This window comes from Falco naumanni, chromosome 3, assembly GCF_017639655.2.
Source record: "Falco naumanni isolate bFalNau1 chromosome 3, bFalNau1.pat, whole genome shotgun sequence".
Lineage (NCBI taxonomy): Eukaryota > Metazoa > Chordata > Aves > Falconiformes > Falconidae > Falco > Falco naumanni.
Window position 1 is genome coordinate 104,624,283 of NC_054056.1, and position 26,596 is coordinate 104,650,878.

Genomic DNA, 26,596 nt, shown 5'->3' on the forward strand with positions numbered 1-26,596 from the left:
TGATATTTTTCCCTATAGCTTTTGACTTTCTATTCTGGAAAGATAAAGTAATCTCACTGGACACAGCTATTCTGAGGAGTATAAACAACTGTTAGAGAAATTGACAGGGAAAGAAGGGTTCAATTAAATAATTAAACATTGTAGGTCTGCAATAAATAGTGTTCAGAGAAATCTAGAAAAGTGGGGGAATGAGTTTTGGGAATATAAATTGCGATTCAGATGACTTTGAAGATCTAAAGATTTATAGCTTCTCATCACATGGTCCTGCATTGTGAAATGTAGGACAGAATGTACCAGTTAATTTAATTCCCCATGACCTTGAATGAGTTCATTTTACTACTTTCTGCAAAATAATAATACTAATAAAAACAATGCTTCCCTATTTCAAATGAATAATGAAAAGAGTTAATACCCAATATTTCTAGGCAGACTCCCATTCATCTCTACTTATGCATACAGTTCTCATGATATCTGTTTGCAGTCCTCAACAGTAAATTTAAAATTATTCCTGTCCATCTAAGCTTTATTTAATGCTGTGAGATATTTTGGAATCCTAGTGAGAGATAATATGGAGGTATAGATTTTTTTATATGAAATTGTAAATAACAACAGACCTCACATGAAGAAGTCAAAAGGAAAATATTTCACAGTAGAATTATAACATTCTGAAATGTCTGTGAGGCCTTTAATGATATAAAGACTCGGAGTCTGTTGCCGGCTTTGTACTACCTCCCCTTTCTTTTGTGCCTTCTAGCATCTTTTCACTGCTGCTGCACTCTGGAGATAAATCTTAAGTTAGCTCTAACCACAGTGATTCCCAAGTCTCTTTCCTCTAAGGAATCCACTGTTCACAGTGTGCCGTGAGGATGAGATACTGTAAGGTTCATTGCAAAAATTGCACTTAACCGAGTCTTGGTTTCAACAGTGATTCTATTGCTTAGTCTACTAATACATTTGTGTCCATTTTGTTCTAGTCCTGTATAGATTTATGAAAATAAATTACTAGTGTTAAATGCTCAGGTCAGGCAATGCTCATATATGATTTCTAGCAAAATAAGGCAGTTTCTGTTAACAACTGTTAATTTAGGTGAAGAATAATTTTAATGCATCTGATCCTGAAAAGCTTTTATTTTTCAGGTAACTTTGTTGATGTCCATGAAATTAAATTGTCATTTAAGACCTCCCTGTCTATTGACAATCTACAGATTTACAGCATTGAGCATCTTTATGGCATTGTGTTGTGAGCATGTGCTGGCAAAGAGCCAAAATTCTAAAAGGTCCTGTAAGGGATTAAGAATCAGTATCTAATGGCAAAAACTAGTTTCAACACACTGAATGTCAAAGGGAAATGGCCAATTTAAAAGCTCATTTTACTTAATGAGTTAAAAAGAAAGGTAAGTTTTATGTCCAGCTCAGTTTTTCTGCTGATTATCTTTAGATACTGACATTGTCTAGAGGTTGTACCTTTTTGTTCTTTCAAGAATACTACTGTGGTATAGAAACATCTTAAAATGTTACTATGTAAAAAACACGTAAGCAGGAAAACAGGCTGCGCACAGTTGGTTTCAGTATGTCCTCCCTGTGCTCAAAACAGTCTTGGATGTTCTGCGGCCCAGCCTAGCACAACACTGAGGGAAATGACACATTGAAATTCTTGAGCCATCCACCAATTTTCAGAGCGGTCTGTATTTTTTAGAGCTTAAGGACATGCTTCTATCCTTTGCTGAATTTGAGTCCTAATTGATAGGTGAATTTGATGGTGACGCTGTTTGCAATCAGTTATAAAGCAAGTAAAATCATCTAAATTCTACTATAATTTGCATCTTACTGAATTTAGCCTCAATCTGTTTTTAAGCTTTAGTACTGTGATTGAAAAAAGAATTCACTAAGTCAGTACTTGTTTGTCAATGTCTCTCAGTTGTGATGCTCTTCGTATTGAACTTTAAGCCCCATATTGCCACCTCTGCACACTAAGAAACGGCTGTTCGCACTACTAATTTAACTTCCTTTAGTTGCTGAGCTGTTTTTAGTTAAGCTACTTAAAGTAGTTCTGTATTCTTAAAGTGTTCTGCTGGACATCCATGTGAAATACTTGAAGGGTATTCCGTTTTGGAATTAGTGTAACCTGCTATGTGTGTTGACTGATGTGCTGATAATGATATGAATATGCTGGCCCAGTATAGGTTTGCCATATCCAAGACAGGCATCCTTTCCCAGCTCTGCTCAGAGTTTTCAGATGTGACTTCTCTCTGCTTGCTAAGAGTGGCAGTTTTATCTGACTCCTCAGGAAAAAGCAGCAGAACTTTTTCAAGAACATGCGACTGTGAAGTATGGAGAGCTGTAGATACCAGAAAGAAGAATTAACTCATGGTCATCTCCAGGCTTCCAGCCCAGCAGATTGCTTTTGAGGGGTCATTGCTTTTGTTTAGGCTAGACCCAAAGCTAGGTGGGACTGGGGGGAATATCCAGTACAAATGGGAAATAATTGGAAGGGCTGGAAAGTATGCTAACTACAGACAAGATGATAAGAATTTCTTAGCATAAAACTTCTGAAAAAAATTTTAAAGCATTAGGAGATAGGGTATTGTCTAATTAGCTGCACAGGTTTTCTAGTAGAGAGCAAGATGCTTTCTGGAGGTCTGGGGCTTTTTTCAAACCACACATCACATTCCCACTGTGAAATGTAGATGCCCTGGCATGTAGAATAGCTGGGTGGGAAGCAGTTACTGCACCTGAACTCTATAATCTTATTTAGGGGGGAAAAATGAGCTGCTTTTCTTTTTCTTGAAAAACTAGCCCTAAAATGTCATGGTCAGCTGTTAGCCATGGCTGCTTGTCATCTGTATTACATAGCAGTGATCTTCCCATAGCAGTATCAGGGTCTGTGTGAGAGTTCCTCCTCTATCTCTCCACGCTTTGAAGGATTTTTTTGCTTACCAGTAGGTACAGGGCAGGCCACGGGTCCTACAGAATGTTAGTGATACGATTCCTTGGCATGTGCCCCAGGTTTACTTAGCCCTTTACAGCTCTGGCTTTTCCTGCTTGTCTGCTCGTTTCCCATTGCATAACCTGCTCTCTCTGCCAGCAGAGCTTACCTCAATTCCGGCTGCTTATCCCATTTGTCTGTTCCCCTTGCCCCAGAGCTGTGTCTGCACTTCCCTTCATGTGTGCTGCACTGCATCTCACACGTGCAGTGTCTTCCCTTTACTGACCGTTTTCTGTTCTCCAGATTGCTTGGGATCCACTTGCGTCATGATGCCTGTTAAATGCTAGCTAAACAGTAGTTAGTAAGGTAGGATTTTTTTTCAATGTGTATTTAGCTCTGTGAGATTACCTACATCACTTTGATTTCCCTCACTGTTCTCTTAAGGTAGTGTTAAACAGGAATCACTCTAAATGTTGCTGACCCTTGTTGACATAGGAAGGAGCGTAACGAGTATAGACATGTCAGTTAGCTTAGTTTTAAGAAGTTATTGGCAGCTTTTTAATAGACAGTTGGTTCATGAGTTTCTATGGAATATCCACTATTCCTACATGGAGTGGCATTCTAAATGCATCACAGCAACCTATAACCAACAGTCAGACTTGAACATCTGAAGTCTGTTCATCACTGAGAGCAGGGGACCTTTCCATGGAAGTTTCTCTGTCATTCACCTAAAACTTCTCCTAGTTGGAATGGTGCAAACTCCAGTATAGGGATGGACTCTCTAGCTGTGTTTGAATATGAAATGGTTTGGTTAATTTTTTTCCTTTGTAAGTTTTTTTTCTTGTTACTTTTTATTGAAAATTCAAAATGGCAGTACCATAGTGTAACACGAATCTTAACATTGGCAAAGTTCTTGTGCATGAAATGACCATGATGGGACTGTTTTGGGATCCAGAGGTAAACCTGTTGACATCTGTGCTTCTAAAATTCTCAAGTTCTGTTCAAAGTTTCCATAGTGTTTGAAATTATTGTGCTTCATAAAATTAACCAAGATGTAAGGTATTTGACGTGAGAACAGGAGATAATATATAGGCTAGAACGGCACTTCACAACCTGCTTGAGTAAGAGGTAGCGTGAAGGTCTGCTGACTGAGGAAATGAGCAGGACTAAGGTTTGACTTGCTATCTTGTTCTTGTCCAGAGAAGATAAACTGCGTCAAGATGTTTTCTTGCACGTCCTGCCTTCCTCCACAATCCAATTGTGGTTTTGTTAGGTCGCTCTCTACCTCATAGTGGCCTCATAAAGAACAAAGCTGTGATCTGTGTTGTAGGGACCCTGCATGAGGAATTAAGACTTTGTTTTCCCGTTGCAAGCCCACGAATCTGTGAAGGTGCTCATGGGAAGCAAACAGCAAACAGTTTTATATAGCAGGAATAGCATTAGAATTGTGCAATCCATTACTTCTTCATGGACACGATGGAACAATCTTACATGGATTTGAAAATCCCTAAGAGTGTGCCTTAGTCCCTCAGAATTTACCTAGTCTTTAGGTTAGAGTAAATTCCAAGCAGGGGCTGCAGGATTACTTTTCTTTTTTCTTGTTGGAGAGTATGTGTAGAATGTCAAAGTCCATCTTGGAGATAAACGGCTTTTCACTGACACTTGGTGTACAAAAATATTTTCTAGCTATGAGAGAAGTTACTTTAGAAAATGAAGAGAGACCAGTGATCCGTGAAGTTCAGTAACCCTTCTGTGTTAGCCTCTACCAGATGCTTCCTGTGAAGCTGCAAGAATTCCCTGATGATACCAAGCTGTCACAAAGGAAGTTTCTTTCTAACCCCAGGCATTTATCTGCTAGAAGCTGTTTGTTAACTGGTCTGCTTTGTTGCTACACCAGTGTCTGTGGTACTAATTGGTGCCATGCACAAACTCAGTGAAGGCACCAAAATTACATCTTTCTTCTTGGGAAGATTCTTTTCCTGTTGTTTAAAGTAAATGTATGTTTTGGGGTATGTGAGAGAAAATGTTTCAGATTTTTCTCTCTCAAAAGTACTGATTTTGCTTTCCTTCAAATCCCTTGCATACAATTCATCCTTTTAGGAAAGATGTTCTTTTTTTATCTGAACTTACGCTTGTCCTCTATTACGTTGGATTACTTTATAGGTATTTAACCTTTCAACTAACAGTGAGGAGGATATGTATGTTTTTTTGAAGTAGGTAGGTAAGTAAATGGTGTCACACTTCAAGTATTTCTTCTTCAAGTAGTTTTATTTTTTGCAACAAAAAGGACCAGTTGAGTTCTTGTGGAATGCTGTTCTGAAGACAAAAAACCTACATTTTGTGCATTATGCTCTTCAGTCAACACCCAAATTTTGAGAAGAGGGCTGGATTGATTTTTTTGTCCTACCTCTGTGCTTCAGTAATTACAGTGTAAAAATTACTTGTAACATTTAGAGTTAGCACTGATGACCCCGTTGCTGGAATACGCTGGTTGGTTCTGAAGGCTGTTCTTCAAAGAAGCTGTCTGGAAAAGGAGAATTTGGAAATGTGCCTTGTTTCAAAATCTGGAAAAAATATGACTTGTAATGAAGGATTTGTGTTCTTTTATATTTATCCAAAACCCACCCTGGCCATAGTCTGTAATCTCACAAAGTGGGAAGAAACAAATATGTGGGGTGGTTATTATTTCCTAGCTGGAATTTTGTGCAGCGAGGGGAAGGGAGCTATATTAAGAAGCATGCTTTTGTTCTGCTGGCTTTTTTTTTTTTCCTTGTGGGTACTCGGCAAGCTAAGTGCATTGAAGTGTCTTTGTTCTCAGCTGTCGCATTTCTCGAAGGGAAGAGAAACCCATGGGCTGGCAGCACAGGCTTTCCTGCAGCGTGTGCCCGCGCTGCCGGGGCACTACAGCAACTCACTCCTAGAACAGCTTTAGAGGTGTTGGTGCGGATTCACCATACTCTTGCATTGAGTAACACTAAAGTATAAATGGACGATAAGAATAATAGTGGAGAAAGAGAATGCGTGTTATCAGATCACAGATTTTCAAGGCTGTTTGGGACCAGCATGATCTGCTAGTTCGACTTCCTGCATAATACAGATCATTGCATTTCATACAGTTATTTTTCCGTGAAGCTGGTATGTTGTGGTTGAACTAGAGAGTATCATTCAGAGTGAAATCCAGTCTTGATTTCAAGCTAGCTTGCTGAATAACTGTCTTTAGTGCATTCTCATGGAAATGTACGGACAGCTTGCAGCTGAACAGAAGGTCATACTCCGGACTGTCTTGTTTTTTGTCAGAACTCTTGTGAATACTCAGATGAAAACTGCACAATTTTTATTTCTCAGGTTTCGGTATGTGGTATTCATGTGATGTCTTAATTTCAAAGACATACATAGGTATGTGTGCATATTTATACTCTTTTCTTATGTATTTTCCTAAGCAGCAGGTAATTTTCTCCCCCAAAGGTCATTATGAGTTAGGGAGGCTTACAGTCACCTGGTGGGTTACCTCATGTACCCATAGTCACTATAAATTTCTCTGTGCCCTAGACCTCATAAATTCTCAGCAGTCTTCAAAATAGATCATAAGTGCGATTTAAATGCTATGTAGACCTTTTTGCAGACCCTCTGCACACTAGTGATGTTAACCTTGAGAGAATGAGTGAGCTTACAGCTGTAAGTTATAAGCTTGAAATTGCTGGGTGAGGTTCTTTGGCCTCTACCATGCATGAGATCAGAATAGATGATCCTAATGGTCTGTTCCAGCTTCAAAATACTATGAAGTACTGCAGAGGTCTTGTGTGGGCTCTTTAGCACAAAGATAAATCAACCTCTTTGAACAAAAGCCAGAGAGGAATATTTTATCTGAGTAATTTACTGTATGAAAATATTCTCTGTAGTATATTAATCTGTCATTTTCTTATCGTCGTATTTCTGCCACAGAAATGTGGCAATATAAGAAAATACCGCTAACTCCTGTTTAAACGTAGAGGCATACAATATATATAGAAAGTAGTGTGGGCTTTGAAGAACCCACTGTGAAGGCTTTAATTTTTATCAAATTAAGTAGATCAGTATTTAGCTTTCAGTGATCTAATTGTGTGCCTGAATAACTAGGGAGGGAGGAGGAACCCACAAAAGTAAAAAAAATTGGCAGCATTCAGAAAGATTAAGAATATAAAGCAATTGTATTTCTTTTCTTAATTCTTTCCGTTAGGGGAAGGTTTATCTCGGTTAAAAGTAAGCATTGTGCTGACATGTTCTCAGTGTTTGGTCAAAACATGAAAGAAGCCTTTATGCAGACATTATCATTCTGAAAACTTCATCCTGATCCCCTACCAATAGATGCAGGGCACTCATATATTTTTTTCTTTTTTCCTGTCTTTTTCTGTCTCTTCTTTGTTCTTCTCTTCAAGAATTCAAGAACTTGCAACTGTGTTTTTATTTCTCTTTTTTTTTTTTTTGATACTCAATTAACTTCCAGTCAGTGCACATAGAATGAATTCTAAGAGGTTTTTAGTACTTTCAGATAAAAATAATTTAAAGAAGAAAATTTACAATGCATCTGACCCAAATCCAGGTTTTATATGTTTCCATTTACACCAGTATTATATAGCACACTGACGCTCTAGTGAAGAATGAAGATTTTAATATGCACTGATTAAATTCCAAGAATTTAAGTAGGAATATTTGCTTTATCGGTCAGAATCACATGTAAGACTTCTGTGTTCCTTATGATTACTGACACTGACACCTATGAAAAATGATATCCTTCGGAGTACAGGCAGAGGTTGGGTGTCCGAATTGTACATCTAGACTATTTTTTATTATAATTTTCATAGATTTTTTTTCTTCCTTTCTCATTTCCTTTCCCATTTTCTCTCAAAAAGAACAAGGAACTCATAATAGCATTATATGAAAGAGAGAAAAGAACTGAGATGCTCCAAGTCTGATTTTGCTGAGGCCTTAAGGCTAGGAATAACTGTGCTTTCAAACTGGCATTGCACCATGTGGCCTTGGGCAAGTCGTTGAAGTTCACTAGATATCAGTTTCCCTTCTATAAAAAGAGATGTCAGGAACATCTAAAGATCTCAAAACTCCTGTGCGGATACTCAACTTCTGTTGTTCCTTGCATCTTCTATGCTTGTGGAAATTACATTGCAAGAGTTTAGAAATAACGTGAGTTGTCCGTAGTGGCAGTAAGTGACTGGAAAAGGTAGGAGATAGGTAGTCAGGAGAAATATGTGTGCAGGGGAAATAAAAGGCAGCAGAAAAAAACAGCCTAGCAAAGATATCATCTTTATCTTTTGTGAATTAACAAATATCACATCTCTAAGAACTATTAGAGGTGGTATGAAATGATTCAAACTACTAAAATATATACAAGGCACTAAGTGAAGATTTGCACTTAAATGAAATTTATGAGTGGATCCTGCAGCCATGTCTACAGGAGGATGGTCTGATGTTTAGTAATGGGTCAATATATAATACTATGTGAAGAGAGAAAATATTACACTGATTCAAAAAATGTGCTTCTAAAACTGTTTAGGGAAAGAAATTTTACAGTGAAACTCACAGTCCAGCGAAAGATCAACTGAAGTGACAGAGAATCTATCCCATCTCTGAATAAAAAGTTCAACCTTGTGTTTTCTTTCTTCCAGTTTTCAGACACTGGGTCTTATGTTTCTGTCTGATAATCAAAGATCCCAATATGTTCAGAAATCTTCAGGATGGTAGCGGTAGATCATGAGGAAGTGACCTTTAGCATCTCCTACTTAAACTTTGCAAGTTGAGTTGCTTTAGCGAGTCTTGATGTAAGTTACGCTTTCCAGGCATTGAGTGATTTATGTTGCTTTTTCTTTGAAATACTGAAAGATCTTACTGAAAGAAAATGCAGTTAGCAAGATTTAGTCTCATGCTTGTTGGTCTAGAAAGAGCTTTTGCCCAAATTATGCACTATGTGCCATGTAAAGATAGAGATAAATCTGAAAAATTGTCAGCATACAATCAGCCTCTTTTTTTAATAAAAAACCCCCAAACAATCCCTGTACCCCTCTTTGAACATGGAGCAAGAGTCTGGCATTCATCACGAGCATTATACAGCATAACCTTCTGTGTAGGACGTGCATGTACTAGCCAGATAACCTGCCATCGCTCGTATTGCTGTCTCAGTCACCCTTTCAGGCATTGTTCGCAATTAGGTTAGTTACCAAATGGTGCACTACATAGCAGTTACTATTTATTACTGGTGAGTTTATGTATTTTTTGTTACTGTTGCTTCAGTGTGGTTTTTTTTTTTTTGTGTGTGTGTGTTAATGGACCTTTATGCCAATAAAAGAAAGTCAACAGCCATGAGTCTGTTAGAGCTGCAATTATATAAAAGGATGGGAGAAAGTTAAGAGACTGTGATCACCGGGAAGATACCACTTGCTTATAGAGAAAGAATCAAAAAGCAGGTTAGCAAGTGCTCAAAAAAAAAGAGCAGGAATGGGGGAACTGGTTGAGGAGGAAGAGAAGGGGAGAGAAGCAAGTGGTAAAGAATCATATGTAATGAAGGAGGAGAGGTAAGAAATACGAAAGCCACAGCAAAAAGATTAAGCAGGACAGTAAACTGATGATGCTCTAGATCACAAAAGATATTTAAATGCCTTCCTAATGATGTTTCCCATGTAAGCAACTTCCATAGTTTCCATAAAGGTGTTAGCTTTTGCAAATGGGAAGAGTAGTCTGGCATATAAATCAAAGGAGGACTGGTTCATGTGGCTGAAAATGAGAAGAGAGATGAGGTCTTTCTGATTAGTCTCACACTAGAATTACTCAGGATGTATGTGTGTGTGAACCTGCTTTTTTGACATTATCAACAAATGCTATAGAGTGCTCTGAAATAAGCATGTGCATTAGCACTCGATAGAAGGTGACAATCTCAAACAGCTTTATAATGAACATATAATGAACTTTCTTATTAAAAAAGACTTAACAAAAGGAGCCAGCTGGCTTAAGGAGAAGGTGGCAGATGAAAAGAGCACAATTCAAAGAAGTGTTCACACATTAAGGAAGTATTTTAACAGGCTTTCCCCAGACTGCAAGTGGGAATGGAATTATACATTGCATGTAAATGTCAAGTGACAATAATATCTTCTGAGTTAAATCAACCTTGCAAACTCTTTCCTATTTTTCTTAAGCAGATGAATAAAGTTTAACTTGTGATTTCCTTACTAATCATCTTAGTAAGCAGTGGGTGAGTAGACTTTTTACTGTATGGATGGATTAATGTGACATTTTCACAAGACTTTTTTTTTTTTTTTTTTTTTAAAGTTTATTACTTGTGGGTGTGGATCTAATTCACAGATGTTTTTTGAGTGAATTAGGTATGCCATAACTCATTCAAATTCTGTATTTCTTCAGTACTTTTAGATTAATCTTTTAACCATGCCTTGTTGGAGGTGTGTAGTCTATCCTGGTATGTCAAGGTAGTCTCAAGGTAATCAAGAGTTCTCCTCCACTGAACATACTTTAGTGCACAGATTTGGCCCAGTCACTTTTATAGAAAACCAGATTTTAGATGGAACAAAATTCAAAGGCATATCATTATAAAGGGTAGAAAATTCTCTCAACTAATATATCTCAACTACACAAATCTCAAGCATAGTCATATGGTTCTGAATTTATTTTAACAAAACAATGTCCAAGAGCTATGTGATCGTTTACCAGTTCTGTTTAAGTACTGAACAGAGGGAGCCTTCTACTTCTTCCTATCTAGTTACAGAGCATTTCCACACTAGGTTTCAATTGACATTCCTGTTTTCTCAAAACTGCCCCTTTAAATGCCACGAGGCCCCCACAAAGCTACTTCTTTTCTACTGTGGACAAAGATAACAGTGTTATCTAAAAAACAGTCTGAGAGACCATCATCTGTGGTGTACTGTAAGCCATCAAACAAATTCCTGTTTCCCCTCAAAATCATAAATATTTGTGCACATGTGAGAGATCCAGGCTATACAGAATTGCATTGCCCTTTTTTGCACAGCAATGTGCATTTTCCACATGGCAACAAAGTAGCAGCTCCTCATAGTAGGAGTAATTTTTGTATGAAGTTTGCGGGAAATGAAATTCCAACAATGGAAAGATTTAGCTCCATCACTTACCAGTATGCAAGCAACAGAATGAATGCCACATACCAGCAATTCATGCCAAAAAGGGGAGATCTGCCAATTCACAGAAGAGGTTTTATGCAAAGGAGGCCTGCTGGAGGCAGAATGAATTGCTGGTTTTCATTATGCTTGCAGTTTGTGTGCAGTCTTTGCCTTTGCCTTGTCTGTGTAAGAAGATTAGGTTGTGGGTTGGTTTTTTTGGGTTAGTTGGGGTTTTTTGTTTTGTTTTTTTTTTTGTCATATTGAGAAATTATGGGCTCTGAAAGTCCTAGCTTTAGTATTGCTGCATGGTTAGCACTTCAGCTACTATATCAATACGTGATTCATGCTGAATTGGATGCTTTGTGTGGGGAACATCACTTGACCTTTGCTTGCATGGGAGATTGGTTTTCTAGACTCCTGTAGTTTAACCTTGCTTGTGTTCTGTCTGTTAGCTCTCTTCAACAGAAACTGGAAAATTTCCAAAGCATATGGAAGTATCTTAATTTTCAACAATTAACTTTGAAGGTGATACTCATATCTATTCTACTAACATTCCCATTTCTGATAATCTAACAAATCAGTGTTTCTGATTTTAAACCTCCAAACTTTCCATTGTTAGCTGTATATTACGAATCTGATTTATCTTTTGTTTATTCCTTTATGCATGTGTACCAGTGTCAGCTCTGTTGTAAGACATGTCACTGCTCTGTTCACAGTGGTGTAGAATTGGGAGTAGCCTGCCAGCCAGATTTGTCTAAAAGGCTGAATATACAACTGGATTGCTTTCCCACCCTGAGATGCTTGCTGCTTCAGTTGCAGTACAGCCAGTGCCCCGGCTAGTTAGCTGAAGTCTAGCCTTGCTCTGTCTGGGGCTACTGATCAGCTTCTCTAAATTCTGAACTCAGTAGTGCCAAAGGTTGTAGAAGGAGAAATATAAAAACTTGAAATGGGAGACTGTGGGTTAAAAAAAAAAACAAAACAACAAAAAAACAACGAAGTTATGTTTGGAAGTATCTAATAAAAATATTTGACAATTAAAACCCAGAATTTTTTGGCATATTTCCTCCCCCAGCTGTTTAATTTTAGGTCAATAATGTTAAAATTTGTGATCTGGAAGAGTCTTCATTTGTGTCTCCACGAAGCTGTTGGTGTTGGTTGTGGAAACTTAGTTTGGATTCTGTGGGTTTTTTTTGTGTGGGAACACTGAACAGAGCTGAAATAAGTTGGTGTTGGACTGTCTTGAAGTGAAGGATTATCTTGGTTTTACCTTCCTGTTTGATACTTGTTCTACTGCTTTAACTTGTACTAGAGCTCATAGAATCATTTAGGTTGGAAAAGATCTTTAAGATCATCAAGTCCAGCCATTAACTCAGGACTGCCAAGTCCACCACTAAACCATGTCCCTAAGCGCCACATCTACATGTTTTTTAAACACCTCCGGGGATGGTGACTCCATGGGCAGCCTGTTCCAATGCTTGACAACACTTGCAGTGAAGAAGTTTTTCCTAATATCCAGTCTAAACATCCCCTGGCACAGCTTGAGGCTGTTTCCTTTTGTTCTGTTACTTGTACGCTGGGAGAAGAGACCGACCCCCCCCTGCCTACAGCCCCCTGCCAGGGAGTTGCAGAGAGCGACAAGGTCCCCCCTCAGCCTCCTTTTCTCCAGGCTGAACACCCCCAGCTCCCTCAGCCGCTCCCCATCAGACTTGTGCCCCAGCCCCTTCCCCAGCCCCGTTGCCCGTCTCTGGACACGCTCCAGCCCCTCCGTGTCCCCCCTGCAGTGAGGGGCCCAGCACTGAACACAGGGTTCCAGGTGCCGCCTCACCAGTGCCCAGTGCAGGGGGACGGTCACTGCCCTGGTCCTGCTGGTCACAGTTTTGGATACAAGCTGGGATGCTATTGGCTGCCTTGCCCACCTGGGCACACCGCTGGCTCATGCCCAGCCGGCCGTCAACCAGCACCCCCAGGTCCTTTTCCCCCAGGCGGCTTCCCAGCTGCTCTGCCCCAGCCTGTAGCGCTGTGTGGGGCTGGTGTGACCCAAGTGTGGGACCCAGCACTGAGCCTGGTCGAACCTCATGCAATTGGCCTCGGCCCATCGATCCAGCCTGTCCAGATTCCTCTGCAGAGCCTTCCTGCACTCAAGCAGTTCAACACTCCCATCCAACTTGGTGTCAACTTACAAACTTTCTGAGGGTGTACTCAGTCCCCTTGTCCAGATCATCGATACAGATGTTGAACCGAACTGGCCCTGTTGTGTGCCTCACACTGCAGTCTGCCAATGGGGCTTTGTTTGCATTAAGAAGAACAGCTTGCTCAAGTTTTAGTTGGACCAGTTTGTTGAGCAGTTCATGTAGAAGCACTAATACTGACACCTGTGAAGTACGAAGGGAGTCTGCAGTGAGGGAGAGAGTGAGACTGTCTCCATACTGAAATTGCACACTCATTCACTTAGCAAGGCGATTCTCCCATGCTTCTGTCCTGCCTCATGGGCCTGTTTTCTGTGGCCCAGGCCACTGATGATGCACCCACCATGTGCCTCCTATTTCTTGTGGTGCCACATGCAGCATCTCTAGTCTGCGCAGTTAGGTTTTGAGTTGGATATGTATGCACCAGACTCGGGTATTATGGTAGCTTGAGCCCAGAACCAAGATAGTTGCATTTACTAAAACATTATAGCTGATTAAGTAAGCTCTGATGAGAGCTTGTTAGCCAGGTGTCTGTGTTAGGCTGTCTCCAATTCTGGACAGCGAAGTAATGTTTCTGAGAATTTTGATGGTCTTGTGCAAAAAGAGTTTATTTGCCTATCTTTACCGTTGGGTTTTGGTTTTTTTTTTTCAATGAAATATCTTCCCAATCCATTTTCTGCTTCCCTCAAACAGAGGAAAATCTAAGTAACCACTGCATTTAGTTTAATGAAGGGGCACTTTGAATGAGCTTCTCTGAGATGAGAAATAGAATAGGTTCATTAACACAAGCAAAGGTTTTTTTTGGGCAAACCTCATGGTATTGTTTACTGCTGGATAATAACAATCATGCCTTTTATTAGAGACAGAATTGAACTTCACACTAAAATATTTATTTCCCACCTGTCAATGCAATTTAAAATAAGATAAGAATTAGTTATTGACAAGAGAAAGCATTAACACAGTTGACTTGTAAACAAAAAAGGGGTGGATTATCTCTGTAGAATTCATAATATGCAAGTAGAGATCTTGTGTAATAGAGCAGAAATTGTGCTGCTTTAGAAAAAAATCTGACAAGCTAGAAATGAACTTGTTGGATTCATAAAAAAGTCATAAAAATATGATTTTGATGGGATTCCTTTCCAGTGGAAATCATAGATAGAGCAGCCTATGAACCTTTTATGGAAATTGTAAATGCTAATTAACAGTCTTGAAATAAAATACTTCATGTGAAACAGCAGTTTTAGAAAGTGTTCTGAGGGATAAAAGACTAGCAATTACAAGACCTTAACAAATATTTCACTGTTCCTTGTGAGGGAAAATATGTCAGGAAAATTTTTGCCTGAGTTCTAATGTTATCATATCAAGTTCTGAGAGGAGAAAATAGGTAGGAGGACAGCAGCAGACCCCTTGCTTTTAAATATTCCCAGACCTCCCATCTCTTGTTCTGAGGAAGGCAAGGTCAGCAGCAGCTTGGGGCTCTGAACCATGCTCTATTGTGTGGTGTAGACATGCCCACGCCTCCACAGGCAAGAAACTTGTTAGTCATAGGAAAATCCTTTCCCATTAAAATTATTCGTGAATGTTGTTTTCAGCCTTAATTTCACCGTATGTTGAAATCCACTGAGAAAAGAGGGGGATATATATATATATATATGTATGCTTTTAGGAGAATAGAGGTGGGGGTTTTGGTTTTTTTTTTTTTTTTTGCAAGAGATTGGTCAGATTTCTCTGTGAAGATAACATATGCCTTGTACTTAGAAAACACAGGTGTGGTTCCTCTAACTTTTTCTTGGCAAACAAGCTGGCTGAGGTAGTTATTTCCCCCCAACTCCACCCTGCTACAGTTTGCCACCCCCTCAATTGTACTGGTACAACTGTGTGTATATCTGTACTTCAGATTCAATTGCTGGAATACCATGGTTTTGGGGTTGTTTGGTTTGGTGTTGGAGGATGGAATGCTATTTTTAGCTTGGATTGTTTCAAATTTATAATATGACCCTGTGAAAAGTCATATTATCCTAGCTGAGGGGCAGCAGAGAGTCTGGGGAAATGACCTGTGAAACTCCTTTTGCTACCAAAGAAAAGGTACACGAACCTCAGCCTTGGTGTTTTCTTGCTGCTTGTCTGTCAACATAACTTGTGGTTTTGTTCTTCTTGGGCTCATGGATATAGATAGTGTTGAGGAATGCTGTTTTACTCATTTGCTGAACAGAGCATGGTAGTTCTACATCGATACTACCGTAATGCCAGGAAACTGATACAGAATTATGACAGAGGAGAGCTTGAGCTGCTGCTTAAAACTGTTGCATCTTGTAAATGCTTTATCCATCTTTCGTGCTTCTGCTTACTAGTTACAGTGTCTTTGTTAACTTTAAATTGGTCTTTCTGCAAAATTAAGTAGGTGTTAATTGGTGAAATAAAGATTAACCTCACTGCGACCTTGGAATTTAGTAAGGAGAAAAAAGGTGCTGGTCAGGTGCTGGTCTCTCATCTGAAAGGAGGGAAGCAGCCCGCAAATTGTACAGGCCTTAATATTTAGTCAAGCAAACATCCATTTTTATTTGGGGAAGTGCGTACATACTACCTGTCTTCATGTCTTGGTGTTGTATATGTGGCATCAAATACAGAGGTTACAGTAGCAAAAAATATGTAGATATGATATAAAAAATATTTTCCCTTTGTGTTCCATAAGCAAACTCTCTTTACTTGTATAAGAGATTAGTTGATGTCTTTTTATTGTGTGCCTCAGCCTAAATTAAAACATCTCTATTAGTGTTGAATAATATTTTACTTTGGATTTTGTACAGAAAAGCACGTCAGCACATGTTGGAGTGTTTTGCTAAATCAAACTGTCTGTGAGAACCCTGTTTATTTCATTAGGTGTTACTACAGTGTCAATAGGTGTTTGGAGGTATTATCCTTCTTTAGTTTGTGGTCTATGGATACTGTGGCAGAAATATCTGGTAAGATAGATCTTTGTTACTCCTCTCAAGTCTAAGCTGGGATCATTATGACTTTTTAGCCTTCCCCTGGTGGTCGTGAAGGAAAAAAAAACAAACACCAAAACTGTAAGGAAGTTGCTTTTAGAAGCACTGTTGGCCTAGTTCTGCTGGCAAAGGAGTTTAAGGGAGTTTCAGGTTGAGCAAAAGTTTCATGATTATTATAGAATAATATAGTAAGTTATTTTCAAAAGTGGTTAGTAATACTGGGTGCTTCAGCTTCTCTGTGCCCACTCTGAGATGACTGTTTTCAGAATGTGCGCAACACCCACTCACTGGAAATGCTGGCCCCTTGAGATGTTTCAAACTGGGCATTCAGCAACTGAGATGTTTCAAAGTGGGCATTCAGACCCTGCGCGGTCTGTTTCTGTTGAAATTCTGATTCTTTCTACAATATCATGCACTTGCGTTTCACTTTCGTGGGCTTGGCAGGAGCTTCCCAGGTCACTGAGTCTTATCTCTTCCCATTTCAGACTGTCATAGCCTACAGGGAAATGGCTGGTAACACAAGATGAGGTTTTTTTTTTGCCAGGAGTAGTCTGTAATCTAACAGACAGTCTTGGCTCACCCTACTTAAAAAAAAAAATGAAGCAGGGAGAAATGGATAATTGAAGATTATTTTTTTTTTCAGTTACTTGCTGAATAAAACAAATGTTTAAATCCAGACTGAAAAGCACTGCCCTTTCCTTTCCAAAATAAAACCTCAGAAGACTTCACTCAGGTACAGCAAAATGCTTGACCTGAATCCAAGTATTGTGGTTTGATTTGCAATTTCTTAACAGAAGCTGAATAGAAAATAAGGTGAAACTTCAGAAATCATTCACAAGCAATAGTTCTCGTGCAACTGAGGGCACAGCTTATGGTGTTCTTCTGTGCTGGTCTTTGCTTTATGAGTTCTATTAGTCCTGTCTCCAACACTCCTCTCACTTTTATTCCTTCTGTTTAGATTTTTTTCTTTGGTAGAATATAGGAAACTCAGCTTCAGCTTCCTTCGTCGCTTGAGAGGACTTGAACATTAATTTACTTTCAACCATCTTCCAGAAGAATGGTTTAGAGAAGAGGTTGTTGGATATTGAGGAGTATCAGAATCACAGAATGGTTGAGATTGGAAGGGACCTCTGGAGGTCAACTTGTCCAACCCCCCTGCTCAGGCAGGGTCACTGAGAGTAGATTTCTGTTTCTCTCATGGGTATAATGTCATTTGGTAAGATATACCCACTTTTCACTGGAGTGCTAGCATCTAGGTGAAGGTGTTGGCCTGTAAAATCACTCATGCTCAGTCTCTAACTGCGTATATGAAAACTTTCTATGCAAGCAGAATGGCTTTGTTACAGGACAGTGAGGGTAATCCAGCTTGAAATGGCTGGAAACAGCCCAGTTAAGGCATTTCCTGAGAAGCTGGACGTTTCTTTAGGACTAGCCTCAGCAGTAAGTAGCTTCTGACTATTGCATGGAGGGAAATTTTGCAATTACTGCCCTGAGTTCCCCTTTACTCCACCAATTGCCATTCCCAGCATGGTTGATGGGCCCTCTAATGAGCTATAGTTTTTCTTCTCTTATGAGTTGCAAAGGTTAGTTCCCCATCCAAAGGGCTCGATGGAGATTTTGGGGTATTTTACTTTTAACCATTTTTCTGGTTTTAATATGAGGACACCTGCATTCAGGAGATGAAACTGGTTTTCTCCATTCTTCTGCTGGTCCTTTGTATTGCTACTAATTTCTTTTAGTTCAGAATTTTCTGTACTGGCTTTCTGCTTTTTTTGCAGCCCAATAGATAAAATATGCTACAGGTCAGCGAGATGATATTTTGAAAGAATTCTCCTTCGGTGAGAGTTTTCTGAGGAGCTGTCCACGTATCTGCTGGAGAAAAAGTGAAGATGAACCCTCAGTGCTGCAGAAGCAGCCAGTCTCCTGTTTTAGTTCCTCTTGGTCTGTATAGTCTGGGGTATCATGGCAGGGTCCAGTTATATCTAGACAGAGGAGGAAAATAAGACAGTGTCTAAATATGTCTGTATCCTCTCACAACTGAACATCTAGACAGTAGAGGGATGTCTTGCTACTGTCTTCTCCAAGTGTTTTGTGAATCTATTCTTTAAAAGTGTGTGTCAATTGATAGTTTTTTTCAAGATTTATTGTCCAACTTGAAATACCAACAGTTTTGAGTAGACCAGAACTGGGGGCACAGAGGAGTGTGTCTTAGCTAGCACTTTTGGTTTTGTAAATTAAGTACTTGCTAAAAACAACAACAAAAATGCTTAGCTGTATCCTGAATTGAGAATGTATGTTCTTCTCCACAAGATGGAACTAAATCAAGGAGTCGGGGAGCCTGTGTTCCTCTGCTGTCAGCAGTAACTTGAAACCTGCTGGCAAAGTGTGTATTTTATCTGCTGCTGGTGCATATGAAGACAACTGCCTACTACTGCTGTTGCTATTGGCTCAAGTGACAGATGTTTGTGTTACGTGTGTTTTAAAAGTCTGAAATCTACTGTCAAAATTTGTGGGCAATGGTATACCATTCCTCTTCTGCCTTAAATGATGGAAGAGCCTGATAGAAGCAACAGTGCATAGCCTTGAAATTCAAAGCAACTCAACATATACTGCAAGAGGTAGAACTGACAATATCCCGTTTTCTTTAAATTGAAAGTTTGACTTCTGTTAGCCAATATTATAAAGATATAAAAGTATATATATCTCTATGTTAATACGTGTTGTCTGTGCTTAAGCATTCATTTTAAGTACGGTTATATTTGTAGGCTTAGAGCCTTCCTGTGATTTCATGGGATTCCAGAACGTTCTGTGTTTGAGACAGTCTGCAGTGGAAGTGAATGCTTTTTTTTAATTGCTGCGTATTGGCTGCAGAACAGCCTAAATAAGCAAGTACTGATGTTGTAACTTTTGCACAGAAAAAGAGGTAGTTGTGTAAAATCTTTAGATATTTTGCTAACTTGTGGATGTATGCGGGGAACTAAAGTAGATGTGAACTCAGATGTTAGAAGGAAATGCAAGTTTTAGATAAGTGGGTGGCATTTTAGATGAGTGTTAATATAGGAAGTATTAAACCAGTGCTGACTTGACTCTATCCTGTTATTGCAACTTCTGTTTTAATACTGTGGGGTTTGTGATACGTAACCCAGTCCCGATTGATTACAGTTTGAATCAGCAGTAAGGACCATGTGCATGATCAGTTTGGTTTCTTAATAGAAATGAGAAATTGAACTCCTGCTAGTGTCTTTATTAACTTTGTTCTGTAAATATTTAGGGAGACTTCAGAATAGTATCCACGTTTCCATTACAAAAAGAGATCATAAAGTCACGCAAGCTGGAATTCACAGTCATGAAGTATGCATATTCAGCCAGCTAATTTTAACGATGCACATGGGGCTTTGAAAATGAAAATTATGGCCTTGAACTGGGCTTTCTGTGAGTAAAAGATGTAATATTGCAAAATGTATAATCTCTGGGTGGTGAGGGTAAGGACTTGTGGAGAAATGCTTACTAAACTCAACATATTTAGTTTAGATAACAAGGAGACTTAACTACAGTATGCAACTTCGATGGTATTTTGTGGCAATAGCTAAAAGCATATGCAGAGAGTTTGGAATGCATTCCTTAGATATGAATTAGGAACAAGATTAGGATAATTTTTGATTAGATAACAGAAAGGCACTGATCCAGCACTTGCAAAGCGTTTGATTTTGGTGTTGAGCTAGGTTGTTAGCCTGCAGAGTGCAAGGTTTGAGTACTTCGGAGAGTTAGCTGGCTTTGTAGCAGGAGTCTGGCTGGAGGGTGTTCAGCAGATAATGTGGTCACAGTCTGCTGGAAGAGAGAAAGTGCCCTGAGTCTCTTTACCATGAATCCCCACTGCCTTCCTCGCAACTGAAATAAGAGTAGCAGCAGGGCTTGCAGAGTGGATAATGGACAGTGCCTTTTGCATCTTTCAAAAGTTGGATATGATTATTAAATTTTGGTTCTTTGTGATATAATGCTGTTAAATTAATGGGTTGGTGGGATTTGGGAGAGTGAGTTGTGGTATGGTGGTGAGGAGAGAAAAGTCTTTTCTAATTTCTTGTTCCCTAGTAAGATGAGGTCAACTGGTGTGTTCTGATTAGTCTGTGGTGGAGTCTGTTGTAAGGAAACATTGAAGGTGCTGGGATCCCTGCCTTGGTGAGCTGTAAAACTTTACATCCCCATATAGTCACCCACAGCTTCTCATCATGTGCACCAAAGCTCTGCTCTGCATCTGCCCCTTACCAGGGAAGGGCAGAAGTGTTCTTCGCTCATCAGGGGAAGGGAGAGTTTTTTTTGTGGGATGGCAAGATGGCAAATCAAATAGCCTGTAATGTAAGTTTTCTTATAAATCTTGTGTAAGAGATGGGGAGATGAATGGCTGGGAACAACATGGGAGATTTCCTCTTAGCTTTCAGTACCTTGGACTATGGATTGAATTGCAGATAGAAAATGGACTCTAGTATCTGTCAAAGAGCAGAAATAGGGGATGGACAACAACTGACCTGCATATAGTCCTTCAGATCTGTCTTTATGTCCATAGTGCCTTCAGGGGCAAGCTAAAATCATGTGTTAGTGACGCATTCAGCAGATTCCCAGTATATATAACATACTTCATGTACATGAAAAAACAGCAACAAGGAAAATGGTGAACATCACTGAGATTTAAGACATGCTAGTGGATGGGTGGAATGGTCAATACGTGAAGAATGTATGGCAGGATGTAGTTACAGATACATGTCCCTCTTGCCTGAGCTGTGTTCTACCTCTTTGATCTTCTGAGCTTCTATTTTAGTATTTTAGTGCATCTCTCAAGTTGCAACATTATTATTCTTTACCTAAAGATTTTTAACTTTTACGAAAGATGGTGTTAATACAGCTGTCTTGGTGTTTAACAATGCACTTCTTTTCCCCAAAAAAAAAAAAAAAAAAAAAAAGATTTAGGCCACTGTAGTTTCTTTATGTCATGGATATGATTCATTTTGGCCATGGGAGGAGAATGACAGTTACTTGCTACACAAACCTTTCCTGTGATTCATGGAGTGCCATTTGTGTCAGCCTTGAAGGAGACACTTCATATGCTTCCTAGCAGGAAGGAAAAAGAGCATGATCATAGTTACCAGATAGGATATGGAAATAGGGTGGGAGGGAAGGGAAAGGGGAGAGGGAAATGCTGATTATTCAGAAGAAAGTTGCAGGAATGCCAAGATTCTGTCTGCATTATCCATTCATCTACTTAATGAAAAATGGATACATACCAAGCCTGTATATAATTAAGGGAAACATCATGACTGTAATTGCCATGTTCACAAAATAGTATGGCTTATTATGTAACTTTTTTGTGTAAATATATCTTAGTGCTTTTCCCTCTGTCTCCTGGATCTGTCACTGTTTCATATGGTATGAAGCTCCTATCTCAGAGTGATGTGTTTCAGCAGCAGTTTCAGATTCTGCTCTCAAGCTAAGATGGCCATATAAAATGCTTTATGTTAGTTTTCTGCCGAGACAGATTTTTTTTGTGCTCTTAACGTACTAGTACAGTTAGCAATTTAGGAAGGGCACTAGCTTGCCAGATCAGAAGACATTTTCCTTTCTTCAAAATAAAAGTAATTTCAAAAGCTGTACCACAATTTTCTTCCTAAAAATAACAGCACCAGCACAGATTAGCTACTTAAACTGCTTGTAAAGAATATTCCATCAAATAACAACCCCTAATGCTGCACAGCAGACGGGGCTCTTCCACTGCTTCCAGCTGTTTTCTTTATACCTGGAAAGTGCAGGGTAGGAAAAAATGGGAGTAGGAAAAGTGGAAACTTATGTTTCCTAATTTATTAATTTCCTAAATGGGTTAGGAGCTGGTAGCTGGCTGTCCTCCCACAGCTGGCAGTATTTGGTATGGTATATGCACCTGTGTCAGGAGATGCAGCCATGGCTGTTAACCCTGTAGCATCTACAAAGGGTCCTTCTCCAGCTAAGCAGATGCATGACAACGTTAGGACAGGAAAAGAGCAGTGTAGAAAGAGATGAAAGGAGTGAAATTAGGGGGAATGCAGAAGAGAGTAAAAAGGGGTGTGAATTTCCAAGCACATGTCCTGTATCCATTGATTTTCACTGGTAATTAAAGTTTTACTGCTTGTTTCACTAATGCTATTCAGTTTTCCATTATTTCCTGGGTTATAAAATGCTAGCTCTGTTTTCATTTTTTGGTAGCTATGTTTATTGGGGTTAAGGGGTCTAATTATAGCTGTGAACCATTTGTACTGAGAGGGCATTTAAGTTTTTTCTGACTATTTCTGAGGCAATGTGATGAGTCATGAAATACAACTTTTGCAGAAAATACCCTGATTGTCTAATGACTAGGTATTGGTAGACGAAATTACACACACTCTCCCGTTCACATGAAACAAGGGAAGTGTCTTCCTGAGTAAGCTGTTTGTTCAAGTTACCCAAGAAATGTCAAGGTTTACAGTTGCAAAATTGGAAAAAAAGTCTTCTATTTGAGGAACTTGAGAACACCTGCTGTGCCTTACAGAGGCTTTAGATATTCTAACATTAATACTTGTCTTTATACTTGTAAAGAAGAAATGCAAACTGAAAATAATACAACTGATCACCTGTGTACAAAAATATTTTGTTTTTCAGATGATGCAGAGGATGTTAAGAGCATTGAAAATGTCATGTTAGAGTACGCTGCAATGGACAGAGAACTTAATCATTATGTGGAAGCAATTGAAGAAACAGTAAATCAGGTAAACAGCCACTTCTGTTGAAGTTATGAAAACATATCCTTATTTAAAGATTACCTTTTAATAGATACAAATGTTATATTAAAACAGTACATAGTTGGAAAGATAGGCCTTTGATGGGTATAAAATACTGCGGTTGCCAGTACAACTATTGTTTTTCTTTCCTGGCTGGCATGCAGTGTCTTACTCCAATTCCTCCCCACTAAACCCTTGTGCCGGTTGGAATATGGGATGAATACTGCTTTGGGAATGACTGAGGACTGTGTGGTTAAGATACCGTAGTCCCAGATGATACCTGCTTGGCGTTTTGCGGAAGATGGAAGACGCATAATGAATGAGGCAGGAATAAACGAATGGTTGTGGCAGCGGGGAACTGATGGAGCGGGGTTCCCAGTGCCTTCCTGCCACATGAATTTGCTCGTGCTTCATAAGGAGCGAGCTTGTTAATTGTTTGCCCCATTAAGTGGGGTCTCGTTCGTTGCCTGACCGCGCATCTTTGCGAGAGGCCGGGGCGGGGGTCCCAGCTGGGCGCCGGCTGCCGCTGCGGTAGCACGGGCAGGTGTCGGGCTGTCGGGGTGAACCGCCCACAGCACGGGCTGCGTAAGCCCCTTTGCCCTAGCCAGCCGGGCGCGGCGGCTGAGCGCCAGCTTGCAGAGGGCTTCTCCCTCTCTGCTTGTCGCCGGCCTGCGACACAATCCCTTGTCGGTCCCCGCGGCCCCCCGAGGCGGGGCGGGGGGGGGGGAACGGCCGGCACCGGGCGGGGCCGGGCGCGGCGGCGGCGCTGGCCGCCAGGGGGCGCCGCGGTTGCGTTCCCCGCCGCCCGCCCGCGCCTGCCCGGGCCGCTCCGCCATTATCTCGTATTTCCTCACGGTTATCGGCCCGTCAGCCCGCCGTGATTCTCTGTCCCTGGCTCTTGGACTCTGCGTAATCCCCTCAGCTCGGTGACCTCGTTACCCCGATTCCAGCGCTGCGGGCTGTCCCTGGCCGCTCTCAGGACAGGTCCCTCGTCCTGTCTGACCATCCCAAGTCAGGTGTTGGGAGCGGGGGCTCCACGGCTGAGGCGGGCAATGAAACGGCCCATTTCGGGGCACCCTGTACCCGACCACCTCATTTTTGGGCCACATCATGCTTGCAGAACTCAGCTTCCGAAGTAACCTATTTTAGTGTCTGCAAATAGACTTTTCGGTGTCAGTTTTGTACAGATTTCTCTAGAAGAGGCAAGAGCCCATCCCTGATTTCCCTTCAAGATGTGAAATCTGTGTTTCAAAGCATGAAGGTAGTGGAGCTTTTCCTTTAAACATGTCTCGCTGTTATCTTGCTGTTGTTTTTTTCCTATTTTTAAAACAAAAGCAGGAGAGCAAAGCGATGCATTTTCCACCAATTCTATTCAGAGAAACGCCTGCATGGTTTTTCTTTTGTAGAAATGTTTTCCTTTAATGAATTTTTAAAGTCATCTTGAGTCAGATCCTTAACTGAAAAAAATCTTCATTCAAATAATTAAATATTACATGTTTAAAATGAGTTTAAAACTATGTCTACATCAGCAAATGTTGGACAGCATTAAATACAGTCACTGTTCCCCGTGCGGTCTTTAAATATACATTTCAACTCAGATGTCACCATAATTGCAGACCTTCTGGTTTATATTTGTCAGAAACTGGAAGGATCAGAAGTTTTTCCTTTATTTGGAATAGTCATGATTTTTAAAGCTTTCCTAGTAAAACATAACATAGTCCTCACAGGCATCTCTCCTCATTAGAGATTAATGATGTATATCCAGACTTGAGTGAAACATAGTAGGTTTATATTTTGATGGTAAGCTATTAACTGATTGATCTGTTATTGTTATAATAGCAATTTCAAGTAATTTTCAACAATGTAATTTCTTTCGTTATTCCTGTGTATCAGCAAAACGCTTTCTTCATCCTTAGGAATATAAAGAGTAAGCCTACGCCTTTACCAGCAAAGCACTCAAATCCTGTTTACTTCAGATGCATTCACTCCTGATCTTTGAAGCACAGGATTCAATGCTTGGCTGAAGTGAAAATATTTTGTGGGTTTAGGTAGGGCGATGATAAATTCATGATTTTTAGGATTGGATTCAGCAACATCTGTTGTGTGCATATCTATGCTTATGTGCAAAAAATAGAAAGTCCTGGAAGGGTTGGTTTTCATTTTTTCCCCTTTTTTTCCTCTAGTGTAGCTCTTTTATGTTGTGTCAGAAACTCCTTCTTGCTTTGCTAAAACAAGCTCCTTCCCTGTTTCATTCCTAAGGTTTTAAAAACGCAGCTCCAAGACATTTAACACATTAAGAGTCTACATGGATTGTGAAGTCAGTAATGGCTGATCTGTTAGCCTCTAGCCACACTTCTATCTCTGTTTCCTACCTCGCTCTAGGGAATTTTCTTTACTTTCCACTGCCAGCATCCTGAGCAAACCTTTCTGAGAAAGAAACGTATATAAGCCTCTGCAGTGGATCAGAGATACCGTCTGTTCTCTAAAAAATTACAGCTAATGCTTTGTTTTGGAAGATAGCTATGTGCCATGTTTCTAGAATTGCACAGCATATCTCCAGTTACCTGTCAGAGACAGCTTAAACTCAGCTTCTGGGAAACAGATACTGTTACTGGATTTAGGACTGCATCTGGAGGTAGCTATTAGAAAGGCTCAGGTTTAAAATAGCCTCCACTGGCTTGCTCCCCGGTTCCATCTGAATTCCTTACCTAAGGGCTTTCTCTGGGGAATTGCACCAGGTCATTTGTTTTCACAAGCAAACTGTTTTTCATACACAGTGTTAAAAGTATTTGTCTCAAGCTGCAAAACACATTTTAGCTGATTATTTTGTGAGTTTGTATGTTGTCATCTTCTGGGCTGTAGTTTTTCATACAGCAGTGAATCTGCATGTGTTATATTCTGTTTCACCTTCTAACCACCTGCATGTAGTGAAATGTCCAACTGGAAGTTAGCAAGATAAGGAGACAGCAGCAGTTAAAATTCCTGATTAATTATTTCATTATGTGTACCTTTAAATGACATTGACAAAAAGTTGATATTGTACAACAAAAGTATGTGAGGTAAATAACAAGGAACTAGCATGAGATATAGTCACATGTTTTTAAAAGCTATGTTTTTTGTTGATTTAAGCTGCAGTAGGTGGAATGCAGAAGGTGAAACATAACCAGCATCCTCTTCTGCTTGAATCAGCAGCCTGTTGAGCAAGAAATGAGCAATTCAATCACAGTGTTTCCAACAATAGGCTGTGGGAAATCCTTTGTCTGTGGAAACTCCCTGTGCTGCTGGATTTTCTTGTACCTGTGTAATGACTGGACTCCTGCTGCTGCTTCTTTTTTCATTTTTAACGGGTATTCTTAAAATAAATTAGCCAATATTCGGGTTCTTTCCATGCAAAGTCTGGACAGCACTCTTATTTTAAGTATAACAAAAAACTAATAGAGCTGAAGTACCTCTTCCAGACTTCTTTATACTCTTGAAGTGGATCCAAATGATTGGGACCCAGGCTGAGTTAGCCAGTTCAGCTACCCCTACTCTAGGAGAGCTCTCAAGTGGCCAGAGTACCACCATATTGTGCCTGCTCTCACTC

General features: G+C 39.9%; 1 protein-coding gene across 4 annotated transcripts in view; it reads left to right on the forward strand.

The window, feature by feature from the left end:
* NSMCE2 (NSE2 (MMS21) homolog, SMC5-SMC6 complex SUMO ligase) overlaps nucleotides 1-26,596 on the forward strand; it is a 136,014-nt gene that overhangs the window by 7,311 nt on the left and 102,107 nt on the right. For 3 of the 4 annotated variants that reach the window (XM_040587999.1, XM_040588001.1, XM_040588002.1), the window contains 2 exons: nucleotides 6,272-6,322; nucleotides 22,892-22,998. In XM_040587999.1, the coding sequence (XP_040443933.1) occupies nucleotides 6,272-6,322; nucleotides 22,892-22,998 (158 nt within the window). The remainder of the gene's footprint in view (nucleotides 1-6,271; nucleotides 6,323-22,891; nucleotides 22,999-26,596) is intronic. The other variant, XM_040588003.1, reaches the window with a different exon arrangement.